Source organism: Triturus cristatus, chromosome 9, assembly GCF_964204655.1.
Source record: "Triturus cristatus chromosome 9, aTriCri1.1, whole genome shotgun sequence".
Classification (NCBI taxonomy): domain Eukaryota; kingdom Metazoa; phylum Chordata; class Amphibia; order Caudata; family Salamandridae; genus Triturus; species Triturus cristatus.
In genome coordinates this window covers 1,146,173,646-1,146,197,735 of record NC_140592.1, presented here as the reverse complement: position 1 = coordinate 1,146,197,735, position 24,090 = coordinate 1,146,173,646, and the positions used below count along the sequence as shown (strand labels likewise).

General features: G+C 45.2%; 1 protein-coding gene across 1 annotated transcript in view; it reads left to right on the top strand.

Moving 5' to 3' along the window:
• The window catches only part of SPTBN5 (spectrin beta, non-erythrocytic 5), a 1,776,766-nt gene that overhangs the window by 179,204 nt on the left and 1,573,472 nt on the right, over window positions 1-24,090 (top strand). Inside the window, exons 12-13 of the mRNA XM_085627084.1 lie at window positions 2,499-2,705; window positions 12,726-12,912. Coding sequence (XP_085483210.1) covers window positions 2,499-2,705; window positions 12,726-12,912 — 394 coding nt within the window. The remainder of the gene's footprint in view (window positions 1-2,498; window positions 2,706-12,725; window positions 12,913-24,090) is intronic.

The window sequence follows — 24,090 nt, the reverse complement described above, 5'->3', positions numbered from 1 at the left end:
ACATTAAATTATACTTGTGACAGCTCACATGGGGGGGAGGGGCAACGCCTTTACGCCCTAAGGCAGGAACTGCCCCTGGTAAATTCCACAATGACAATGGCTAACCGGACTGTAAATTACACATCCTGCATACACATTGTATATTATATAATGTCCCTATATTGCAGATGGTTTTGTGGAATGAGTTAACAGGTAGAGTTTAATATCGCGTAAGATGTTGAGGCATTTTGAGATAGGAATGGGGGACAGGAATGGTTTTCTTCAAACCTACCTTTCGCTACCTTTGTAAATGAAGGTGCAACCTCATGCTAGACCCCTGATGAGGTGTTGAACCACTTTTCAGCAAATGGCATGCTACTCCGGAACCCAAGAAGGATTAGTGGTGAATCAGTGTAGGGAAATTTGAAATGAATTTGATTTGAGCTCTGGACATGTTAGTCTGTTATTTTGATTATAAAAGGATAGTGGAGGGATGGAAGAGGGAAAGGTTTGCATTTATATAGCCTTTGCTACCCCTGATGAGGTGTTGAAGTGCTTTTTGGCGGGTAGCAGAGTGCTCCGGAAACCCAAAAAGGATTAGCGTAAGCTTAGTATAGGGAAATATGAAATTAATTTGAGCAGTGGACATGTGAGTCTGTTATTTGGATTGAAAAGGAATAGTGGAGGGATAGAAGAGGGAAGTTTCTAAAATAGCGGTAGAAGGGGGTTTGGGATGAGTAAAGGTGAGGTGGAGGGGCAAGAGTCAGAGAGAAGGGTTTAGAAAGGCTTCTTTGGGAGATCTGAATAGTAAAAGATGTATGAGATGATGCAAGGAGGGGTAGAGGAGGGAAGAGTCTAAAAAGGGTTATTTTGGAGATCATAGTAGTGGTATGGGTTTTGGATTATTGAGAGAGTGGAGGTAGAGGATATATTGAGAGAGGTATAGGGTGAGAAATAGGGTAGTGCAAGGAAAGAGTAGTAGAATGAGGTTTGAGATGAGTAATAGAGTTGAAGTTCAGGATATATTGAGAGCAGTATAGGGTGAGAAATAGGGTGGTGCATTGGAGAGAGTAGTAGAATGAGGTTTGAGATGAGTCAGAGTGGAGGTGGAGGTAGAGGATATATTGTGAGAGATATAGGGTGAAAAATAGGGTAGTGCATTGGATATGCTGAATTTGAAGCAAAGTAATAAATATAAAGATACATAAGTACATGGAAGGTATATATGTATAAGGAAGGTAATATATGTAGATTAAAGTTGTATTTAATAAACTCAGACTTTCAAGTGTTGCTGTACTGTAAGTACATTTTTGGGGGGTAAATCGATATTGAAGCAATTGTAGATAAATAATTATGATGAAGGATTCACTTATTTATGCAGTCTCTTATATACACGTTAAACATAGAATAATGTAACCATAATTAATAAGTTCATTTGTTAAGCATAACTAACGAATATGTATATCTTTAAAAACATAATTATTATACGCATTTAAACAAACCAATACACATATGTAGGAACACATCTATAGTCCAAATAAATGCTTATATATAGAGGGATATGCGGTATATTTATGTTTGAGTATGGTGGTTATGAGGGGAAAAGGCAATTCTTGAGTAGTATTCTGAAGATAAGGTGGATATCTGTGTATCTTATGTTTAGAGGTAAAGAGTTTCATAATTTGGCTTCTTGAACAGAGAAGGATGTGCCACCCATATTTTATTTATTGTGTGGTGGGATTTTGAGGTGAGGTGCCACTCTAAAGCGGAGGTTCCTTTGTTGAATGTATTTGGTGATTTTATTCCTGATGAAGAGCTGTCCTGTTCCATGTATCGCTTTGTGGGTGATACAAAGCAGCTTGAATGCAGATCTTCTGGCAACCGGTAACCAGTATAGGGCTTTCGAGGCAGGGGAGAAGTGGGCTTGTGGCTTCATATTTAAGAGTAGTCTGGCAGCAGAGTTCTGAATCCGTTGTAGTCTTTTCATGGTTGTTAAATGTGATCCGTGGTAGAGGCTATTGGTGTAATCGAGTTTGGACAGAACAAGAGAGATGGTAGCCTGGACCTTGTGTAGAAATTCCAGGTGAGAGAAGATGTGTTGCAGAGTTTTTATTGTAACAAAGCTTGTTCTTGCTAGTTTTTCCCCCTGGGTATTCATTGATAGCTTGGAGTCCATGGTAATTCAGAGGTTTCTTACTTCCTTTGATGCTTTAGACAGTGTGACGCGTTCACAATCTCTCCTGGGTTTAGAGTTGGGTAGTAAACTAAATCCTCTACTTTGTGGACTAAATGGAAAATACAGAGAAGAATCTGCAGGTGGAGTTTTCTATGCTGTACTATAGGGGTTTTGGAAATTACAAAAGTAGATTTTCCTCCTATTGTCTTACCACCATGAAATGATCTGCTAAGGCTAGAAAGCAGGGTAATGTAAACATCACACCTGCGTTAAACATTCCTATGATAAAGCATTTGTGGCAGTTTGCTGACACAGTACTCCCCTTGTTGCTTTTTTTCCACAGTATTTCACGGAGTCAAATGAAGCTGATTCCCAACTGAGAGAATGGCATCCTGTCCTGACCAGCGAAGACTATGGCAAGGATGAGTCTAGCGCGGAGGCACTGCTACAACGCCACCTGCGCCTGGAAAAGGAGATTGTGGCCTACTATCCAGAAGTCAGGCGCTTGGGAGAGTTGGCAAATAGTGCTGCTCAGAAGGCACCTCTTATGGTATGTAACCCATCTTGGAATGAGTCCATGCTCTCACGTGCGTCAGGTTGCATGTGCCACAATGCATGCTTACGCATTGGTGGCCATTTTACAATGGCTTTTCTTTAACAGAAAACTCATTCAAAGATGGCAGCCAATTCATCTAGATGCACTGGCATGCATTATGATACGTGCATCAGATGCAGTGGTGGCCATTTTAGCATTAACTAATGATACATTGTCATTAGTTAAACAATCATTAGCAAAGCAAATAACTCAGCCTTTTTCTGCCTAGACCCATAAGCTTCGCCAGTGCTTTTTACATTAGATTCGAATGCTAAGCACACTAACCACTGTAAATAAAATTACTATGTAATTTGTTGCCAGATTTGTATTAATACCCTTTTCATGTTTCAGAGGTTGTACGTGAGTTTCTTGTACTTTGCTATTTATTGGACGAGCAATAAACATTTTGTGACATTTTTAGCCCTAGCCTCTACCCGGCTTACTACCAGCCTTTCGAGTCAGCTCTAAGAAAAGAGTGCAGCCATTGAATAGGGATTGAGGTCTAATTTTGTCGCGAATCCTACCTCTGACTGTGTTTCCATTCTCCAACCCACAGTTCTCATCCAGGGGATACTCATCAATAGTCATAATCTATGAATAATCCCCGCCCATGTGCGGGATCCCGGAGCATATAGAAAATACATATATATAAATATATATATATATATACATATGTGAAAACATATAAATGCAGCCTAATAATGTTCAAAACATGGCAATGCTGTAAATTACATATTTTTGCATAGTAGTGCCCCCGTAACCCGTAAGGAAAAAAGGAAGCATCAGGCAAATTATAACACAGCACTGCTTTATTGCCATAAAGCAACATGTAATTGTAGGCATTCGCCAGTAGGCTGCAGTAGAGTATCAAGAATCCAAGAAAACTGACACCTTGCCTTTAAGGCATTAGAGTAGGGGGACCGTGCCTTTAAGGCCTGCCCGTGACCCCCTGCTCCCATGATGCACTACAGGTGACAGTTGGGCCAGTTCTTTTTTCCGGCTCCTTCTGTGAGGATCCTGGAGCTTGAGCTCTTCAGTTTTTTGACTGAAATTTTGAATTACAGCTTTTTCTAGCTTTTTTCGACGTTTTCTGGCTTATAAGGGCTAATTCTGCTGGTTCCAGTGAATTTTCCAATTTTTTTCCAGTCAGAATGTCTCCTTTATTTAGGAAATGCCCTTCTTGTGGTAATAAAATGGCACTGGTGGATCCACACTCGGTGTGTATTGTGTGTTTACCATCAAAACACGATCCTGACCAGTGTCCCCACTGCCAGAAGTTCTCAAAGCGCACTCTGAGGGACAGAGAGCGCATTAAACTGCATGCAAGACTGGAGAAGGAACGAAGCCGTCGTGAAGGCGAGCATTCCTCATCAAGACCACCTTCTTCAGCTACGCAAGTACAGAAACGGCGACATACCAGCTCCCCGGGCTCCAAGAAGACCAGGAGTCCAAGAGGTTCGCCGTCGACGTCGAGGATGCCGGCGAAGAGGCAGAGAACTTCGGCGTCAAGGGATTCATCCCACCATCAAGAGTCTCCGCCGCGCAAAAGTAAGTCGGCGTCGAGAGGCGGCCCTTCGGGCTCGAAGGCTGCTAGTCTGGTGACATCTGAACTGTCTCCGTCGACGTCGAGGCTTCCGTCGACGTCGAGACACTCTCCGCCACCCTCGAGGGGGTCGACGTCGAGAGATGCGGCGACGTACATTCCGCCGCGAGTGGGCCGGTCGCCGTCGATGGTTACCCCCACTCGGCGACATAGAAGGTCGACGTCGAGAGGAAGATCGACGTCAAGAAGTCGACGTCGAGAGAGGTCGCCGTCAAGATCACCACGTCGACGTCGAGAGAGGTCGACGTCGAAGTCGCCCAGTCGACGTCGAGAGAGGTCGACGTCGAAGTCGCCCAGTCGACGTCGAGAGAGGTCGACGTCGAAGTCGCCCAGTCGACGTCGAGAGAGGTCGACGTCGAAGTCGCCCAGTCGACGGCGAGAGAGGTCGACGTCGAAGACACGGCCGACGTCGAGGTCATCTAGCCGACGTCAGGTGCCAGAGAAGAGGAGATCGACATCGAGGTCTCCACGACCGGCGTCGAGACCAGAACGGCATACCTCACACTTGCCTATGGTGACGCAGACGTCGTCGACGTCAAGGGATTCGACGTCGAGGGCGAAGACTGGACCGCCCGCGGAGAGGTCCCCAGGAGAACAGTCATCATCTCCGGGACTGCACATCGTGCAAATATCTCCAGAAAGATCACCCGAGGCTCCAGAGCGGTTTGGACTGTCACCGCGCTGGTTACGAGATGTGGGCGCTGCCGCATGTCGGAGTCCGGGATCGGACTACTCCCGCATGTATTCCCCACCGCGCAGGAGTAAATCGCCTCCGAGGGATCCACGGCCAATTTCACCACGCCGGTCTCGTTCCAGGGACCGTCGCACCGCGCCAAAACGTCCAAGATCTCCGTCCAAGCGCAGATCAGGATCAAGGGCTCACCAAAGCGAACGCTCCCACAAGAGGCGACGCACCAGGTCGTCCACTGGGACTGCATCCACAAGATCCTCAGTCCGGGACTACTCCCCTACTTTTTCATCCACGCCTCCATCGCGAGTGTCCCCGGTGGATGACATTATAACTTTCTCGGACGTCCTGGGTAGAGGGGCGCAAAAGTTGAACATCGCACTGCACGCCCCTCAGGCACCCACTTCTGTGATCTTTGACACTTTACACCATCGGTCAGCTCCCAGACCTCTGCTCCCGTTGGTGCCAGGATTGTTAGAACCAGCGATGGCCACGTTCCTTACACCGGCTACAGCGGGCTCGGTCCCCTCGAGAATAGCAAAGAAGTACAAGGCTCCGGCCGAGGACCCTTTATTCTTGAGGGCGGACCCGCCAGCGGATTCGGTGATAGTGGCGGCGGCCATGAAGTCTCACTCAGCCTCAATATCTGCTTCTGTCCCCCCTGAGAAGGACAGCAAGCTGATGGACTCCTACGGCAGGAGAATGTGCAACACATCTGCCGCGCACATGAAGGTCGCTAGCGCTTCAGCCCTGCTAGGGAGGTATGATCGTTCCCTATGGGATTCCCTGGCCAGATTCGTGGAGAAATTGCCTAGGGAGGACAGGCAGGACTTCACGGAGATCCTACATGAAGGCGGACTGGTGGCCAACCAAGTAATAAGCGCAGCGGCGGATGCATCAGACCTAGCCGCGCATGGCTACTCCCATGGCATCTGCTCCCGCCGTTCGGCCTGGCTCAGATTAACAGCCCTCAAACCAGATGCGCAGAAAAGGATTCTTAACCTGCCGTTTAATGGATCATCGCTATTTGGAGCTCATGCGGACGACCAAATGAGCAAGATGAAAACGGAATTGGACACTGTAAAGGCTGTGGGACTGGAAAAACGCAAAGAGTTCCGCAAGCGCTTTCGCCAGGGCGACAAACGTGCCTTTCACCAGCGCGTTCAAACGCCCCAATGGTCCTCTCAAAACCAACAGAGGTCCCAGTTTCAGCAAAGGGGCCGGGGCAGAGGAAGAGGAAATGCTAAACAGCAGCAGTCCTCTAACAAGCAACCTCCCAAGCAGTGAAAACTTACTTCCTCCGCACTCGTTCGCCACTCCGGTGGGAGGAAGTGTCACCGCTCACCTGGCAGAGTGGAATACAATTACAAACGACAAATGGGTGCTGAGTATTGTAGAGCGTGGCTACTTGCTGAGGTTCAAATCTCCCCCTCCGCAGGTACCCCCACGGAAACAGCCACTCCCTCTCAGCCAAAACAAGCTTTTAAAGGACGAAGTTGCCACTCTCCTCTCCAAAAACGCCATAGAGGAAGTTCCAAACAGGCAGAGAAATCGGAGAGTGTACTCCCGGTATTTTCTTGTTCAGAAAAGAGGAGCGATCGGAGACTACAGACCCATCCTCGATCTCCGCCTACTCAACAGATTTCTCAGAAGGGAAAAATTCAGGATGCTAGCACTGCACCAGATCTTCCCACATCTACACCAAGGGGACTGGATGTGTGCCATCGATTTACAGGATGCATACTTCCACATTCCTGTCTCAGCGAAACATCGGAAGTTTCTCAGATTTCGCATCTTTCACCAACATTATCAATACAAGGTCCTGCCATTCGGCCTCAAGTCCGCGCCACGAACGTTCTCAAAGTGCATGGCGGTGGTGGTTGCATTTCTCCGCAAACGGAAGATATTCGTCTACCCATATCTAGACGACTGGCTCTTAAAAAGTTCCACCCCGGTTCAACTCCAGAGTCATCTCTCGTTCTGCCTAAACCTTCTACACTCGTTGGGCCTTCAGGTCAACTACCGGAAGTCGATCCTCAATCCAACTCAGCGGATCCACTACCTGGGCGCCTCTCTAGACTCCTCAAGCGCAAGCGTGTGTCCTTCGGAGGAGAGGTTATCCTCCATGCTGCAAAAAAGCTGCACGCTTCTCAGCACGGAATATCCCACAGCCAGACAAGTGTCATCTCTCCTGGGATCCATGGCCTCGTGCATCTACATCGTGCCCAACGCACGTCTGCACATGCGTCCTCTGCAACAAGACCTAGAGGATCAGTGGTCGCAGAGGACCGGCCGCTGGGAAGATCACATTACCCTTCATCAAGCCGCCAAAGATTCCATCCGGTGGTGGATGAAGCGCTCCCATCTGCTTCACGGCGTCCCATTCCATCAGGCGCCTCCGACACAGACGGTGGTCACAGACGCCTCCATGCAGGGCTGGGGGGCTCATATGGGCCGGCTTCAAGTACAAGGTCTCTGGTCCGCTACCGAGCAGAGCTATCACATCAACTTCTTGGAGCTACGAGCAGTCCATCTCGCTCTCAAGTCCCTGTACCCATCCCTGCAGACCGACTATGTTCAGGTTCAGACGGACAACACCACAACTATGTTCTATCTGAACAAGCAAGGAGGGACCAGATCACGGGTCCTGTCTCTGGAGGCCCAGTCAATCTGGAAATGGCTTCTGGCGAGAAACCTGACGATCGTCGCTGTTCACCTGCCAGGGACCCTGAACGTGCAGGCGGACGGCCTCAGCAGAGACTTCGTCGAAGCGCACGACTGGGTGCTCAACGAAGGCGTCGCTCAAGACATCTTCCGCTTGTGGGGCATACCAGACATCGATCTGTTCGCAGACGCGGACAACAAAAAATGCCCCGTCTTCGCCTCCAGGTTCCCTCAACGGGGGTCGCAGGGGAACGCGCTTTTGATCAGCTGGTCGAGGACATTGCTTTACGCTTTTCCTCCTCTCCCTCTCATCCCGGCTGTGATTCAGAAGTTCTACAGGGCCAGAACTCGGATGATCCTAATAGCACCGGAGTGGCCCCGGCAGTGGTGGTACCCGGATCTACTCCAGCTGTCGGAGGTACCACAGAGGAGGTTGCCATGCCTGCCGAACTTGCTGACCAAGGACAAGGGGAGAGTGTTCCACCCCAATCTCCCCTCCCTCCGCTTGACGGCATGGCTCCTGAATTCATCCAGTACGGACATCTAGATCTTCCACCGGACTGTATGAGCATTCTTCGGGAGGCAAAGAGGCCCTCCACGAGGAAGTCGTATGGCTTTAAATGGAAAAGATTCTGCTTCTGGTGTAGAGATAACACCCTTGATCCGATCCGGGGTCAAGAACAGGTTATTCTCCCCTACTTACTGTACTTGGCGAAGTCTGGGTTAAAGTACTCTTCCATCAGAGTACACTTAGCTGCTATTACAGCCTATAGGAAGTCTCCTACCCAGACCTCATTCTTTCAGATGCCAGTGGTAAAGGATTTCTTAGAAGGGCTTAAGAAAGTTTACCCACCTGTGAGGTCTCCTTCCCCTTCCTGGGAACTGAACATCGTTCTCTCTAAACTGATGGGAGGTCCTTTTGAGCCGATTCATAAGGCCTCCTTGCAACATCTGACCTGGAAGGCTGCCTTCTTAGTAGCCATCACTTCGGCCCGTAGGGTTAGTGAAATTCAGGCCCTCTGCTGCAAGGAACCTTACACGGTGTTTCATGCTAATAGGGTGGTGCTCCGTACTCATCCGAGCTTCCTGCCCAAGGTGGTTTCGGACTTCCATATTAATCAGGTGATCACGTTGCCCACCTTCTTTCCTCAGCCGACCACACCCCCGGAGAGAGCTCTACACTCTCTTGATCTCCGGAGGGTTTTGAAATTCTATCTAGCTAAGACCCTTACTCTTAGAAAGTCAGACAGGCTCTTTGTTAACTATGGACCCACTAATACCGGGCTGGCTGCGGCCAAGAGATCTATCTCTAGATGGATTGTCTCTTGTATAGCTTTGGCTTACCAACTGTCCCACAAAGTTCTGCAGGGTAAACCTAGAGCACACTCTACTCGGGGGAAGGCTTCTACGGTAGCACTCCTTCGCAACGTTCCCATGTCTGAGATCTGTAAAGCGGCTACATGGCGCTCAGTCCATACTTTCACGCGCCATTATTGCCTAGATTCAGACGCACAGGCCGACGCCCAGGTGGGGCAGGCCTCTTTGAGGAACCTATTTGCATAACTGTAATACAAGATGTGTCTTTTAATGTATGTTTTAACTGCTTTGTTGCTCGTCCGCGAGACTTTGGGTATGGGCTTGCTACTCTATTCATAGATTATGACTATTGATGAGTATCCCCTGGATGAGAAGGATTAGTTACTTACCTGTAATCCTAGTTCTCATCCAGGGGTATACTCATCAAAGTCATAAGCGACCCACCCACCTCCCCGGACGAGCAATGTTTTCTCTTTAAATAAGTGATGTATGGAAGGCAGATCTACTCAGGTGCGGAGGCACCGCCAAAAAGAACTGGCCCAACTGTCACCTGTAGTGCATCATGGGAGCAGGGGGTCACGGGCAGGCCTTAAAGGCACGGTCCCCCTACTCTAATGCCTTAAAGGCAAGGTGTCAGTTTTCTTGGATTCTTGATACTCTACTGCAGCCTACTGGCGAATGCCTACAATTACATGTTGCTTTATGGCAATAAAGCAGTGCTGTGTTATAATTTGCCTGATGCTTCCTTTTTTCCTTACGGGTTACGGGGGCACTACTATGCAAAAATATGTAATTTACAGCATTGCCATGTTTTGAACATTATTAGGCTGCATTTATATGTTTTCACATATGTATATATATATATATATTTATATATATGTATTTTCTATATGCTCCGGGATCCCGCACATGGGCGGGGATTATTCATAGATTATGACTTTGATGAGTATACCCCTGGATGAGAACTAGGATTACAGGTAAGTAACTAATCCTTATTTCATATCTGAGTAATAGAAATGCTGTCCTAATTAGTCTTCCTCTGTCTTCTTTGGCCCCTCACAATTTGCACAGCTTATCTATGGCATTCACAAACCTGATGATATCTCACATGTGCTCACTTACATTACTTGCCTTTGCATTACTTGTTCACTGTTTGCTGCATTACTTTCAAGACACTTGTCTTTGGACTGCTCATTTAGTCAGACTAACTTATAGCAGAGACGTAATAGGACTGGCTCTCTTAAGATGTTGGCACTTTAATCTCTCTTCCTATGATTGATCATCTTTTATCTTGGCACATTATTTTCAAATATAGCTCAATCTACTTCTTTCTTCACCCTGCATTTTGGCCACTCATTTAGGTCAATAATGGTGTAATCCTACCTTCCCTTATCTCCATTTGTTGTTTGCACTTGACACTCACAGATGTCCAATTTTTTGCCGCCTTCCTAGTATCCGGAGTGCAAACTTAAAATCCCTGCTAATAATTGCTGCCCACTCCAGATCTGGACAGTGAGATAGTCCGCTTTTTATGCCGTGTAACCTAAATAGAGTATGAGCCTTTTCCCAAAACCCCTCTCTCTTTCCCCCTGCCAGTCCCTGTGTATGCACCTGTTGATGCATTGTACCATTATACTAATCGACTTTTGATTGCATGTGGAGCATTAGTGCTTAAATTGTATTACAAATACTTTTTAATACATGCACCATGCATCCCTGGATTCGTAAACCTTTCCTCTGGTGGCCTTTCACCTTCCACTGCGGCACCCTGGAAAAGGCACATATGATGCAATCACATCAATAGCTGCTTGTGCTGCCTCTATTGGGCTCATGGCTGCCGTCCACTATTACGGCGGTATGTTAATGGTACATAATAATATTGCAGTTCCAAAATGTCTATGTAAAATATCGATGGTCAAATATATTAATTCTACATGCCTATAATGTAAAGTGCAAAAATAGTGATGAAAAAATATAGTGAGTATAACAATATCTACTTCAAAAACAGGGATAAACAAATATGGTATTTTAAAACATAGCAATCAACTTAATCAAAAAATCTACTACAAAAATATAGTGAATAAGGATGTCAAAATATTAATATTAAAATATATATAAATGTTTTATAAGTTGTACTTTCTTAACTTAAAGCAAATATTTAATTTCCTTTCAAAATATTGAATATATTATAACTTGCTCTTACAGAAACCTTTATGTGTAATAAAAAATTAAGTAGAAAAATACATGTAATTGTACAAAGTATCATTTTTGCACTCTTACAATATAAATTACATCAAGTTTTTGTTTAAATGTTGATAATTACAATATTTATAAAAACCTACATTTATCTTTCTTGTATAACTTAAAATCTGCAGCAGTACAAAAATATGTAATTGTTAATTAATGTAACAAAATCTATATACACACAAACATATATACATAAACATATTCAGCATTAAAACGAATTTTAAATATTAAAAAAATTATATTGAATATCAAAATAGTTTTTAATTCTTTCATACATAACATAAACATAATATTTAAAAATTCAAATTACAACAAAGAAATTGGCAACACACAATAAAATAGTTAAAGATACATTATTATTTACAATCCAACAAATATTTTGAAAAGGTTTTAGGGAGGGATTTACTATTCTAGCTCCAGGAGAACAATAATAGTTAAAAGTGCATTCAAACTTTTTTGGCCAGTGGTACCTTGACGCCATCTACATACCTACAATATCCACTCTGGAACAGCATACATGCCATTTCTCTGCTAGCTCATATTCTCCCTCCTACGCTCTGTGATGTATCCTCTACCACAATATCCCGCTTAACAGCTTGGACACCTTTATAATAGATTGACCTTTCCATCCCTGACATACTCACGGTCTCACCCCCTCTATCACCTTTATATCGCTTGCATATGTCAGCCTCATTGCTTCTCACATGCAAGGGTCAGAATCACACCCCATCGCCATTTTCTTCTCCCTCCCTCTCCTGCCCCTTCTGTCCAGAGCATCTTCCTCCTCCACCCTTTTTGCCTGTACCCTGTTCTAGGGGAACTGCAAGCCAGTGTTGCTACTGGCACTCACTTTGAAGCTGCCCACTTACTCTGATCTGCATTTATTTGCATTGGAAAGGTGTGGCCATTTAATAGCCGCAAGCCGCACATTCATTGCCGCATAGATGATGGTCCCTAATTTAGCATCATCATCATTTCCAGTTATTTGCACATTGTCATTGCACAAGGGAACAAACGTTTTCTCAGTGCATACACTCAAGCACAGCATGCACATGCTGAGATATGGCAGGCTTATGGGTGATGCATCATCTGACCACATAATGAGCAAGCCATCCAACCCTGCCTCAAATTGTCCACAAGCAGAGTGGGTTGTCGCTTCCCCTCCGCTTTGGTCATGCGTTCTTCTCACCAGCCTGCTTGCACCTTCTACTCCCCTTCCACTCATTTGTGAGCTTGTTTATGGCTCCTGTTTTTCTACCTATGCAATTGTCACTTGTTAAACCAGCACTTGTGTTAATGGGTTACTTGTAGTTTAGAACTACTAATGTATATTTACTCTCTTGTAATTTTAACCGCGTACCTAATAAAGAGTTGTATTTGAGGTAGTATGATACACTTTGAGTAATAGCTTGACAATGATTGACTTCCTAACAATGCTGCATGTTCCATTTCACAGGCTGACCTGTTGGAGAACAGAAATGAGAGTGACAGCTCATTACAAGAGCATGGCAAGGAAGAAGTGGGAAGCGGAAGCAGGAGCCCTGTTAAAAGTTACCTGGGAAGTGACCGAAGTCCAGCTACACTCACCCTGCCAGTAGTGAAACACCAGATTCCACAAGCCAAAATACGGTTCACCTACAGAGGTAATACGACAAAGTATACGTGCGAGCTAACATTTCAGTCAAAAAGAAGAAAAAATACGGTACCTAGTAGCAGCTGACGGAAATTAACTCTAGAAATTACCTAGGTTTCACGTGTTCATCCCTTCATTTTCTGCTTCCCTAGCCATGTGCCACTTGTTACTCCAGCCTCATCCGGAATTGATGGGGTCAATTATGTTCTTAAAATTTTCCAATGCCAGAAAAGAAAGCTTGATTACTTACCAAATATTGCTATAGAGTCTATTTACCAGTGGGTATGTCCAGTCCCTGTTTCCTCATATTCCTCTAGGACTGCTATCAGTAGATAAAGCCTCCAGGTTAACCACCACAGATCCGCAAAGTTACAACAGATCTTGTACTTTGTTTCTAGTGGATAACCCTTACTACATACCAGATTGGGAGACCTGGAGCACTTGTAATCGGCACCACAGGAAATCCAGATTTCTGCGCCATATATACTACATGACCCTGCTCCAGTTGACTCACTCAAAGCACATTAAGGTGTGACTTGCACCAGCAGGCTAGTAATGTTTAGCTGGGTGATTTAAATATGTTCTCAATGAGTTATGGCCTTTACTGGGCTGTTCTGTCAGTTTCAAGTTATGTTCCTGCCTTTGTAGGTAGCCCTAAAAGTCAAATGCTACTCTCCAGGCTCTCCGAGCAGGAGGGTTGATGGTGGACAACCTCGTAGCCCTCTCCTACTTAGCCCACCAAGCAGCAACTCACACTTCCACTCCCATTTTTGCCTATTTCACTGACTACACCGCTGCCTTTAACAGTGTTTTCCAGAACATCCTCTGGCAGAAATTCGAGAGGTGGAATATCTGCCCTAACGTACTATGCGCTATAATGTCCCTCTACACTAACTGTAGGCTAAAACTGGGCTGTGTGCTGGCCCCCTTTCTATTTAATCTGTAAGTGGCCGACATGGGCCTGGCTCTTACCGGAGTGACCTCAGTCACCCCAAGAATTGGTGATAAAAAATCCATCTTATGCAATACACAGATGACCACACATAAGTCGGCCTACAAAAGCCCTTAATGCCCTGACTGGGTATAACTCACAGAACGAGCTGGTCGCCAACTCAAGTAAAAGAAAGATCGTGATCTTCTGCCGATACCGAAAAAGGTCTATGTAATGGTGGATGGGCTCACAGAGGCTAGAATGTGTACAACATTATAGCTACCAGGGAGCATGGCTGTGTGAAACTAGAAAACCAATGTTGCATCTACAAAAAATGAGGTCCAAAGGGAAGATGGTTATGTATGCATTTTGCAAAATAAGCACAACTCTTGATAGCTCAACGACCATGGCCATACGGAGGGTGATACTGACGAAATTGCTCCCTTCTGGTTAATTACGCACAGCAGGTATTCCCAGGCATGAAAGCGACTGAGCTTGAAAAGATTCAATGCACAGCCTATAAGAAATTGTTTTATCTCCCTTCCTATACAAGGAATACCTTGATTAGGCCTGAATTTGGTCTTGTTCAGCAAAAACTAGAAGGCATGGCCGCCTTGGTAAAGTGCTTTTTCCAGACAACAGCCGCTCCCGATAACACTATGAAGGCACCCATAAAATCTATTTTCACTAGAACCCACAATCTCTGGTCCACAAATCTCATGGCCATGAAGGACACCTTGCTACTGGCAGTGGAGAATTGGGACTCAAATGCCATCAACTATACAAGCATTAAATCTGCAATAAAAAAGCAACTACACCATCGGTCAAGTGAACTGGGCATGGAAGCTCTTCAAGTAAAGACCCTACACAAATCTGTAACATTGCAACAAATAATTCAGACAGCCAGGCTCCATCTCCACCAAGCAGTGTGAAAACGTGCCTTAAACAAAATCATATCGGCAAGATTAGTGACACTCCATATTAGAGAACTGTACCTAGCCTGTGGATCCCTCGAATATATCACTTTGAGAAGCTGGTTTGATATATATGGTGCACACTTATGTAAGTGGGCACCCTACACCAATACAGACAAACCTTATGATGATTTTAGTGGTCTTCGACAACCTAAGAAAGCTCTCTAAGTGGTAGCTGTGGAGAGCAGCCCCAGGCTTAGTCCAGAAGGAGAGTAAATCAGCTTGTTTTACCAGAAATCTTATTGATATAGATTAAGGGAAAAAGAACTACACAGTATATTTATAAAAATATGTATTTATTATATAACACTCACTAACACATATGAGTATCTCCTAGCCGGAGATACACAAAATGCACGCAATACTTTTCAATAGAAACAGGTAAGTAGCACGTAATACACAGTGGTCACCAGGAGGAGACCAAACCATATACTAAAAAGTGATATGCGAACCACGACTCAAGTCAAGACTACACCCAGAAGACCTAGAAGTTGCTGGGGACCCAAGGAACCACCCAAGGAAAGTAACCAGGAGCCCCACGGAGGCCGTGTGCAGAGTGGGAACACGACCTTGAGATCAATGTAAGTCAATGGGTAAGTCGTGGTTGCAATTTCAAAGAAGAAAGACCCTTCCCAGTGGACCCTGAAGAAACCCCGTGGAAGATGGAAGGTTGGAGAGCCACCCCACCCATGGATACCGTAGGAACCAGGATACCTGCCACAGGGGAGCCGGGTGCATAGGTGTGAATTGGCATCGGAAACCGCCGTCGAACCCAATGGAGGACTTCAGGAAGATGCCCTGCTGGTGATGGAGAAAGTGTTCAGTGGAACCCTAAGGTGGATTCAAGTCGAGAAGTACTTGAAAGCAGAGGGGACAGAGTCTATACCTCTTGGAAGTGACCAGGAGTCACGGATGATGAATGCCAACCAATGTCGGGTGCTGCAGGAGAGTTGACTGACCTTGGAGCTACAGCTGTGAGGACCAGGCAATGCTGTGGAAGACCAGGAGCCAGTCACGAGCTGTCCCACGTCGGATGTCGAGAGTTGAGGAGTCAGTGTCCGTCAGGAGCACTAACAAGCCTTGACGACTGCAAACATCTTGGAAAGCGAAGAAGGTGCAATGTCGGGACCTGCATGGTCCAAGTGACTCACAATGAATAGGGGAGTCAGGGAAGCCCAGAGGATTCAAAGACGACCCACAGGCCGGAGGCACTGGAGCCGCGGAGGACCATGAGCAACTCACTAAAGATGCAAGCCCACGATGCAAGAGATGTGGTGAGGATGAAGATCTTGGTCACTGGAGATGCTTGAGGTTAGGGCTACTTGCAGCCCCTAGATCTTGATGAAAGGAAGCCAACAAGCCTTTGCAACTACAAGCCGACGCTGTGCACAGGGGTTTGGTTCCTGTGGCTCCAACGAAGGATACTGGCCTCAAACTCAGATTACTTCCCTCATACATCTATACTCATCTCATCCCACAATACCCAACCATTGAAAGCTTGAACTTGCTAAATTAACGCTTAATAACTTATACACTTCCAAAGCTGAATACGCTCTTCAACGCCTGAAGAGTAGACATTATGAACAAGGAGAAAAAGCAGGCTGATTGCTTGCAGCACAATTGAAACAACGTGAGGCAGCTATGGCCATTCCTGCATTACATACAGAAAAGAGTGAAATTCTTACGAGACCACATGAAATTGTAGACACTTCAGCATCCTTTTATAAAACACTTACCCCTGAAACTTCAGTAACTAAGGACCAATTAGGTTCATATCTTGCTGATATCAACCTCCCTTGCCTCACAGATGAAGATAGAGCCCTCCTTGGTGGTGATATTAGCAAAGAAGAAATTGTTGGCGCCATCACTAAACTACCTTATCATAAATCTCCTGGTGAAGACGGCATCCCAGAAAAGTTTTGCAAATGGACCAGGACGGAAATGGTTGATACTTTATTTTCTGCCTTCCATGAGGTGGTTCAAACACATTCACTTGGTCCTATTTCTAACAAAGCGGTGATTGCGGTTATTCCCAAACCTGGAAAAGATCGGCATGCTTGTAGTAGTTACTTCAAAATAGTGACTTCAAAATTCTGGCAAGTATCTTAGCGGCACGCCTTTGTAAAGTTATTCCTTTTCTCATATGTAAAGTTATTTCTTCTCTCATACATCACTCACAGGTTGGCTTTGTCCCAGGTCACTCCTCTAAGAATCACCTCCGAACTCTAGCTCACACTTATATGGTCTGCAAATAAGTTGACGGAAGATGCTGTAGCCCTCTCACTGGATGCAGAAAAAGCATCACACCGTATTGACTTGAAATATCTTTTTACGGCTATGAAACGCTTTGACCTAGGTGATCAGTTTATTTCTAAAGTTTGTCTCCTATTTGATACTCCGACAGCTCAAGTTAATTGCGGTGGGTTTCTTTCTGATCCTTTTGCAATCCAAAGAGGCACCCGCCAAGGTTGCCCTCTTTCCCCCCTCTTATTTTTACGAGCCTCTTGCCTCACTCGACATTCACCACACATGCAAGATATACCCATATCAGGAATAAACTATACTTATATGCAGATGACATTCTCCTCACGTTAAAAGATCTTCCTCACTCTTTACCAACTTTACTTGAGATCATTGATGGCTTTGCAATCCACACTGGCTACAAAGTTAACTGGGATAAAATGAGGCTCTTCTGATTTCTTCTGGTACCACAGAAGCGTCAATTGATGGATACCCCTTCTGTTGGAAATCATCCCAGTTAAAATGTCTGGTCAATAGAGGTTTGACAAGTATGATCACCGACAACCTCTCACCCCTTATAACACAAATGGAAACTGATTTTACCGAGTGGTCTCTCTTGGGTTTTTCAATGTGGGGAAGGGTACAGGCCATTAGAATGGTCACCTTACCTTGCTGTAATTATATACTTGGAATGCTTCCGATTGTAGTTCCCTTATCTACATTCCGTTCGGTAGATGCCTGAATCCGAAGTTTTGTCTGGGGATCCACACGCTCTCGTTTAGCTGCTACTAAATGATTGGCTCGCTGATCCTATGGTGGTCTGGGACTACCATCTTTAGAACATTATTCTTTAGCCTTACACCTCTCACAATTAGTTTATTTACTTCCAGGTATGACTTATCCTCCACAATGGGTCACAACGGAACATTCCCTACTTAATCAAAGCGATGGCCTTGATTTTCTATGGAACTCAAAATCCACGTTCTTTCCCCCCGCATCCCCAAATCAAACTTGGCAACGAGCACACTGCCTTCTACGAGTCGCCCACCGCTTACACTATAAATCTCCACTTTGGGGCAATGACAGTATCCGAATAAATGGTCATGCGCTCCAATGGTCTAGTTGGAAATCAAGAGGCATCCAGACACTTGATCGGGCTATATCAAATGGAGATCAAAATCCTTTAATTCACTTAGTGAAGAGTTTGGTCTCCCATTACACCAGACTGCACGCCTCTCGCAGTTACAGCACTGTCTGAGAAGATGTCTAGGGTCTAGTCCCTGGACTTTGAATTCCTCACCAATCTTTACTGATCTTCACTTCAGGAATGCACAACTTTGCACAGATTTCAAACAAGTGTTTTGCATTGTAATTCTCAATATGTTGCACTAAAGACCACAATTGCTGCTTGCACTTCATTAGATGCCTACCGATCTCTGTATAGATTTAATTAACTATAATTTGACGGCTGCAAACCTGAATCTATTTGCTAACCACGACCTGGGAATTTCCAAGCCTTGCATTGCGTCATCGCCTTGCACTTTGAACCTCTCCTGAATTAATGATGGTTACAGTCACTTGTATTTTATATCATGTGTCCACTACAATTGCATACATTTTTGCATTGTTTTTAAGTTAGTCCTGTATTTTATAACATTTTTATTTGATTTGTAAGAATTTGTAATGGTTCTAAGTAATCACACAATAAACTTCATTCATTCATTCATGCTCTCCAGGCTCTGATTAAATGAAAGTTTTTGCCACATCATTTTTTACTACAAGCGAGGTATCAGGAGTTTCACACATGAATGGTGCCCATTAGCCTAAACTAGATTTTACTAGGCCTGCATTCTTTTAGGAGTACACTAAGACTCCTAATCTTCCTAAGGGGTGTTCCAAGCTTGCTATGAAATCACTGAAACACGTGCCAGAAGATCATTACCATTGAAATTCTGGCCTAAAAAACATGAGAAAATCCTTTCTGACAGCATATCCAACTACTGTTCCATTGTATAACCATTGATTTTTTTAAAAATATACAATGTTGCATACAAAGTTGCATAACGTTCTATAATGTTGTATATTCCCAACTAGTACTAGTATTAGTTGAAGGTATTCTCATCTTATCTTATCTTACCTCTCTTAAGAATCCTTGGTCGACTGGATCTTTTTATCTGCTAAGAATTGTAAAGGGGAGAAAACCAATAATTTCTATCAATAATTTAAACCAATCCAATTTAGATCCGAAAAGGACCACTGACTCCGACTTACAATTTAGGGTTTTACTACAAAGCCAAAAATAACTGAACGTAAAAGCACCTCATGACAAGGTTGAAGAAATACATGGGCACTAAATCAAAATTCATTCTACAGACGAGTCTGATCCGATGCAACATGAAAAGAATAATCAATTCTAAAAAGATTAAACAACAACAACTGCACCAATATCTAAAACAGTCTTCATCCGCTGTGACGAAAAGGTAAAATGTAGTTAACTCTGTCCCTACACTAACGCTAAGGTGACATCCCTACTTAGCATTTTCCCCGGCAAGATCAAGAAAAGGTGGCAGCTCGTGAAGAATTCCTAAGAAGTACACTCACGTTAATGGGTCAGTAGCCTCAGCTAAAGTCTTCCTTCTGAGAATCGATCCCTTCTCTTACCCTCCTAACAGCTCTCTGCTCGCATCTGCCCTCATCTGACATTCCTCCCTCGGGGCACTTTCCCTAATACAAAATGCACTACATGGAGAACACGCCTCCGTAACCCCTCTTCTGGCTAAGCACCTCTTGAAGATAAATTTCCATTAAACTTGTATCTCGTCCAGCAGCGGTTGGAGTGTCCTTGAGTCTCAGGCTCCTTCAGCGTAGAAAGTATCATCCTCCAAAAATTAGCATTCCTGGAGACTCTTGTAACCATTCTCCTCCATACCTAACTCCTAAAACAAAAGGGTTAGTCTTAGCTCACGAGGACGGTTTCCTTGCACCTGAAACAGAGGCTTGAGAACTGCACATCCTCGCACGCACACGATTTTCGCTGACTACCTCTAAATGAGAGCTTTTCCAGGGGAAGTACACTTCGGCCTACACAATTCAGCTAACATAAGAAATACGAATGGGCTTTCCATAGCAAATCGAGAACATTCATTTAGGCCTTTACACATCAAGAATTACACTCATTAAAAAATTGCATTTATTAGCATTACTTTTCTTCACTTTAAGGCGCAATTGGTCATCTCTGCACGTGCAGGCTTTATGATGCACGTTTAAATCTAATGCATTACATTACATATGAATTAGGCACTTTGGCATAGGCAGCTACATTCAAATGTCGTTTTACTCTTTCGACTAACACAAACTACATTACTAACATTCCACTCACATAGTTCATCATTACGTTTACATTTCTAATGGTCATCTGTAAATACAACACAAGAATATATGCGGGTGCGGAATATGCATGATTATAATGCACCCCTTCAATTTTTAGAACCTCATTGCGCTCTATCAGTTTCCCCCTTTGATGACTAGTGTCATCACCAATATCACAATTCCCTGGAGAAAGAACCGACCTAAACAGAGCTTGTAGCTATTCTTCCCTGTCGTTACTTCTCTAGATTCTTAATATTCTGATAGTGATTGTCCTGCAGTCTAGTCATTCTTATCTCCTGCTCTCTAAGGGATCTTTCAACTTGGTTCGCCCTATGCCAATGGTAAGCTCTTGCAAATCCCCACAGGCAAACCACACAAACCACAATGATAATGATAGGCTTCAGAATATATCCAAGGATACCTTTCCCTAAATTCGCAAACCAGCTTCCTACCTTTCCAAACCCTTTACCAACCTTTTCCCAAACTCCCTCCTCAGTCTAATCCTTGATCTCATGGTGAATCACAGTGATGTTACTTATATATTTCTCCAGATCCTTGCTGTTATCTGGTATATAAGTACAGCACTCTTGAACCTTCAACATTTTACAGACTCCGTCCTCTTTTGCTAGTAAAACATCTAAAGCAAGACGGTTCTGCATCACCATTGTCCTTATCGACAACATCTCCCCATCAACCAGTATTAACGACTTAGCTGTGTTAGTCGATAATCGGTCCACAACAGTCGCCAACTTTCTTATCTTCACATCATTCAAAATCACTCCCAAACCCGGCATTCAGCTCCAAAAATATCTCCAATCACAGCTCCTGCACTCGCATCTCTTCTCGTTCTAGAATGCTTTTCACCTTCCAAAAGTTCTAAATCCTCTGTGTGGTGGATCTTCGGAAAAATCATACCCAAATAACATGTACCATACCAATTTGCAGGCAATCTCACATAAGCATTCCTTCCACACACATAATATACTGTTGGCACCACCTGCACCGAACCTTGCAGAAAGTCCTTCGCGGACGCTTCCATAGTGAAAACATGATCACATGAACTCTGTCCTACATAGACCTTATCATAATAGGTCTGCACATGCTTCAAACACAACCTCCCTTCTTCACTAGGTCCAATACTATAGGGCCATAGAGTCCCATTGCTCAGTGAGCTCTCTCTTCATCTGTCCAATCTACTGGACTTTCCCCTGTGTGATGGGTCTGCGTTAGCTCTCTATATCTATCCTCTATTTGATCTACAAATGTCTTCTCTACATCTGTTAGTGAGCAGGTTAGGTTATGTCTATGGGCATAAGAGGTGTCTAACATTGTAGCCGGTATGAAATACTTCCCAATCCTATCCTACTGTTTGTAGTAATCATACTTGTTCAGATATTTGTAAGCTGGCACTTCCGAAAGCACTGCATCATAATTCGAAAAGAAGTACTCATAATGACCTCTCCCATAGAATATACTAAGCAACAGACTACATGTAATTCCATAAGTCAGTGGAAGATGGTGATACTTGATACCCTCATCCACTGAAGCAGGAAACTGCATACACACATAACAATCTTTCGCATCCATCGCCTCCACATATTCGTATAGCAGCTTGGCATACGCATTAAGCTTAAAATCAACTCTGGACAAATCTACATGCAATCTACGATTGTTCTGATCTAGCAAAGCCTTTTCAGCTCCTATGGTGCCCTCTTTCTTGGTTGAAGTGCTAGGTGTAGGTGTTCCCTTTGTTGGACCTAGAGTCCTATGGTAGCTTGGCTCAGGTGGAAAGGCCTCGTTCCAGAGTAACATGTAGTGCTTGCATCACACTCACCTCAGCACTCCAGCGTACCACCACTAAAAACGACGCTACACCAAGAGATTAGAAAAGTTAGAAAAGCTTCATCTTTCCTTTTATCATGTTTCTCTTTTCTTTCAAATGAAACCAATCACTTTTTATCTATATCACATTAGGGTCAGAACATTTCATTGTGACTAGATTGGCAGTACTTAAATACCTTAGACCTGGTATGAAATCAAGCGCGCCACCTGGTGATCCTGGGGAGAGTCAAACACAGCATAACATAATCAATAGCGCTTAGCAATTTCATAGCGCTTTAAAATAGGTCAGTGAACATAACGCTACACATAGCAATTTCCTAGCGCTTTAAAATAGGTCAGTGAACATAGCGCTACACATAGCAATTTCCTAGCTCTTCAGAATAGGTCATTGAACATAGCGCTATACATAGCAATTTCCTCGCGCTTTAGAATAGGTCATTGAACATAGCGCTACACATAGCAATTTCCTAGCGCTTTAAAATAGGTCAGTGAACATAGCGCTACACATAGCAATTTCCTAGCGCTTTAGAATAGGTCATTGAACATAGCGCTATACATAGCAATTTCCTCGCGCTTTAGAATAGGTCATTGCACATAGCGCTACACATAGCAATTTCCTCGTGATTTAAAATAGGTCAGTTAACATAGCGCTGCACTTCAGTTATGGCCCTCAAGCAGAATGTAGTGCTCAGTGATTCAATAGTGCTAAACTTGGCGATTCCCTTGGGCTTTGACCTTTTCATACCCCTGGGCCAGACATCAAAGCTCTACCCCTGGCACCCAAATGAAGTATCACGCATCGCCTCTCCTGGGAGCACTAGGCGGGGTACTGGGGACCCCTCATTCCCCGTCAAGCCAGAATATGTCTTCTCGCACGGTAGGGGTGAAGGCTCTCTTCGTGGTCCCCTTTGTTCTCCCCCTCGTCCTTTCAGTCAGACACCTAGTGAAGGGCCCGTGGCCCAGTTCCTTCCAGTTCTGTGTCAGTGGGGGTCTAGCGGCACCGCGATGGATCTCCGCAGGGAAGGGGCGTGCTCAGGGCCTCGTGGGCCTGCCGCCCCCCTCCCGCCCCCCTCCCCGGGAGTTACCTGACTCTTTAGCCGTCTCTAGGCCCGTGCGCTGGTTTCGCTCCTCACGAGCCTCCCACCAGTCTGCGCTCTACCCAGCATGGTCCGGAGCCGGCGGGGACCTCACGGCGGGCTCTCCGGCCTCCCGGCGATGTCCGGGCCGAGGGCCTTCCCCGCAGCAGTGGTCCGGCGGATTTTCCTTCAGCCTTCAGGGGCCCGTGCCCACAGCCGCCAGGGGCAGCGCGGCCTGCGGGGGCGCAGCCCAGTCGGTGAATTGCACAGCGGTAGGGGCGGCATCGCGCAGTCCGCCCCTGTCACGTGATGGTGGAGGGCAGCTTCACGGCCTACCAAGGCCTTTCCCCCCGCATTCCGCTGTGTTTCTCAGGCTGCGACGGCAGCAGCGGGGCCCCGGGCTTCTCCGCGGGCCCCGGCGACAACGGGGGCAATCCTTCCGGCCCTGGGCCGTAGCGGTGAGTAATTCTTTGTGGTAACCCCGACGGGGGTGGTTAACATTAAGGGGGGGTGTCCTGCAGCTCGGGGATGATGATTATTTTGGCGCCCAGCGGATTTCCTGGGTCTGTGGCGGTGATAACGTTTTATTCAGCCAAAGAAGGATGACAGTCAATTAGATCCCGATTATTCCAGGGCTCCGGCCAACAACAGGGAAGTAGAGGATAAGGTCGGAGATAGTAACTCTCTTCCCCGGTTCTCTTCAGTGGTCCTGGCTAGGCGGGGAGCACCAAAGGTTGACGTGATCCCAGGGTCAG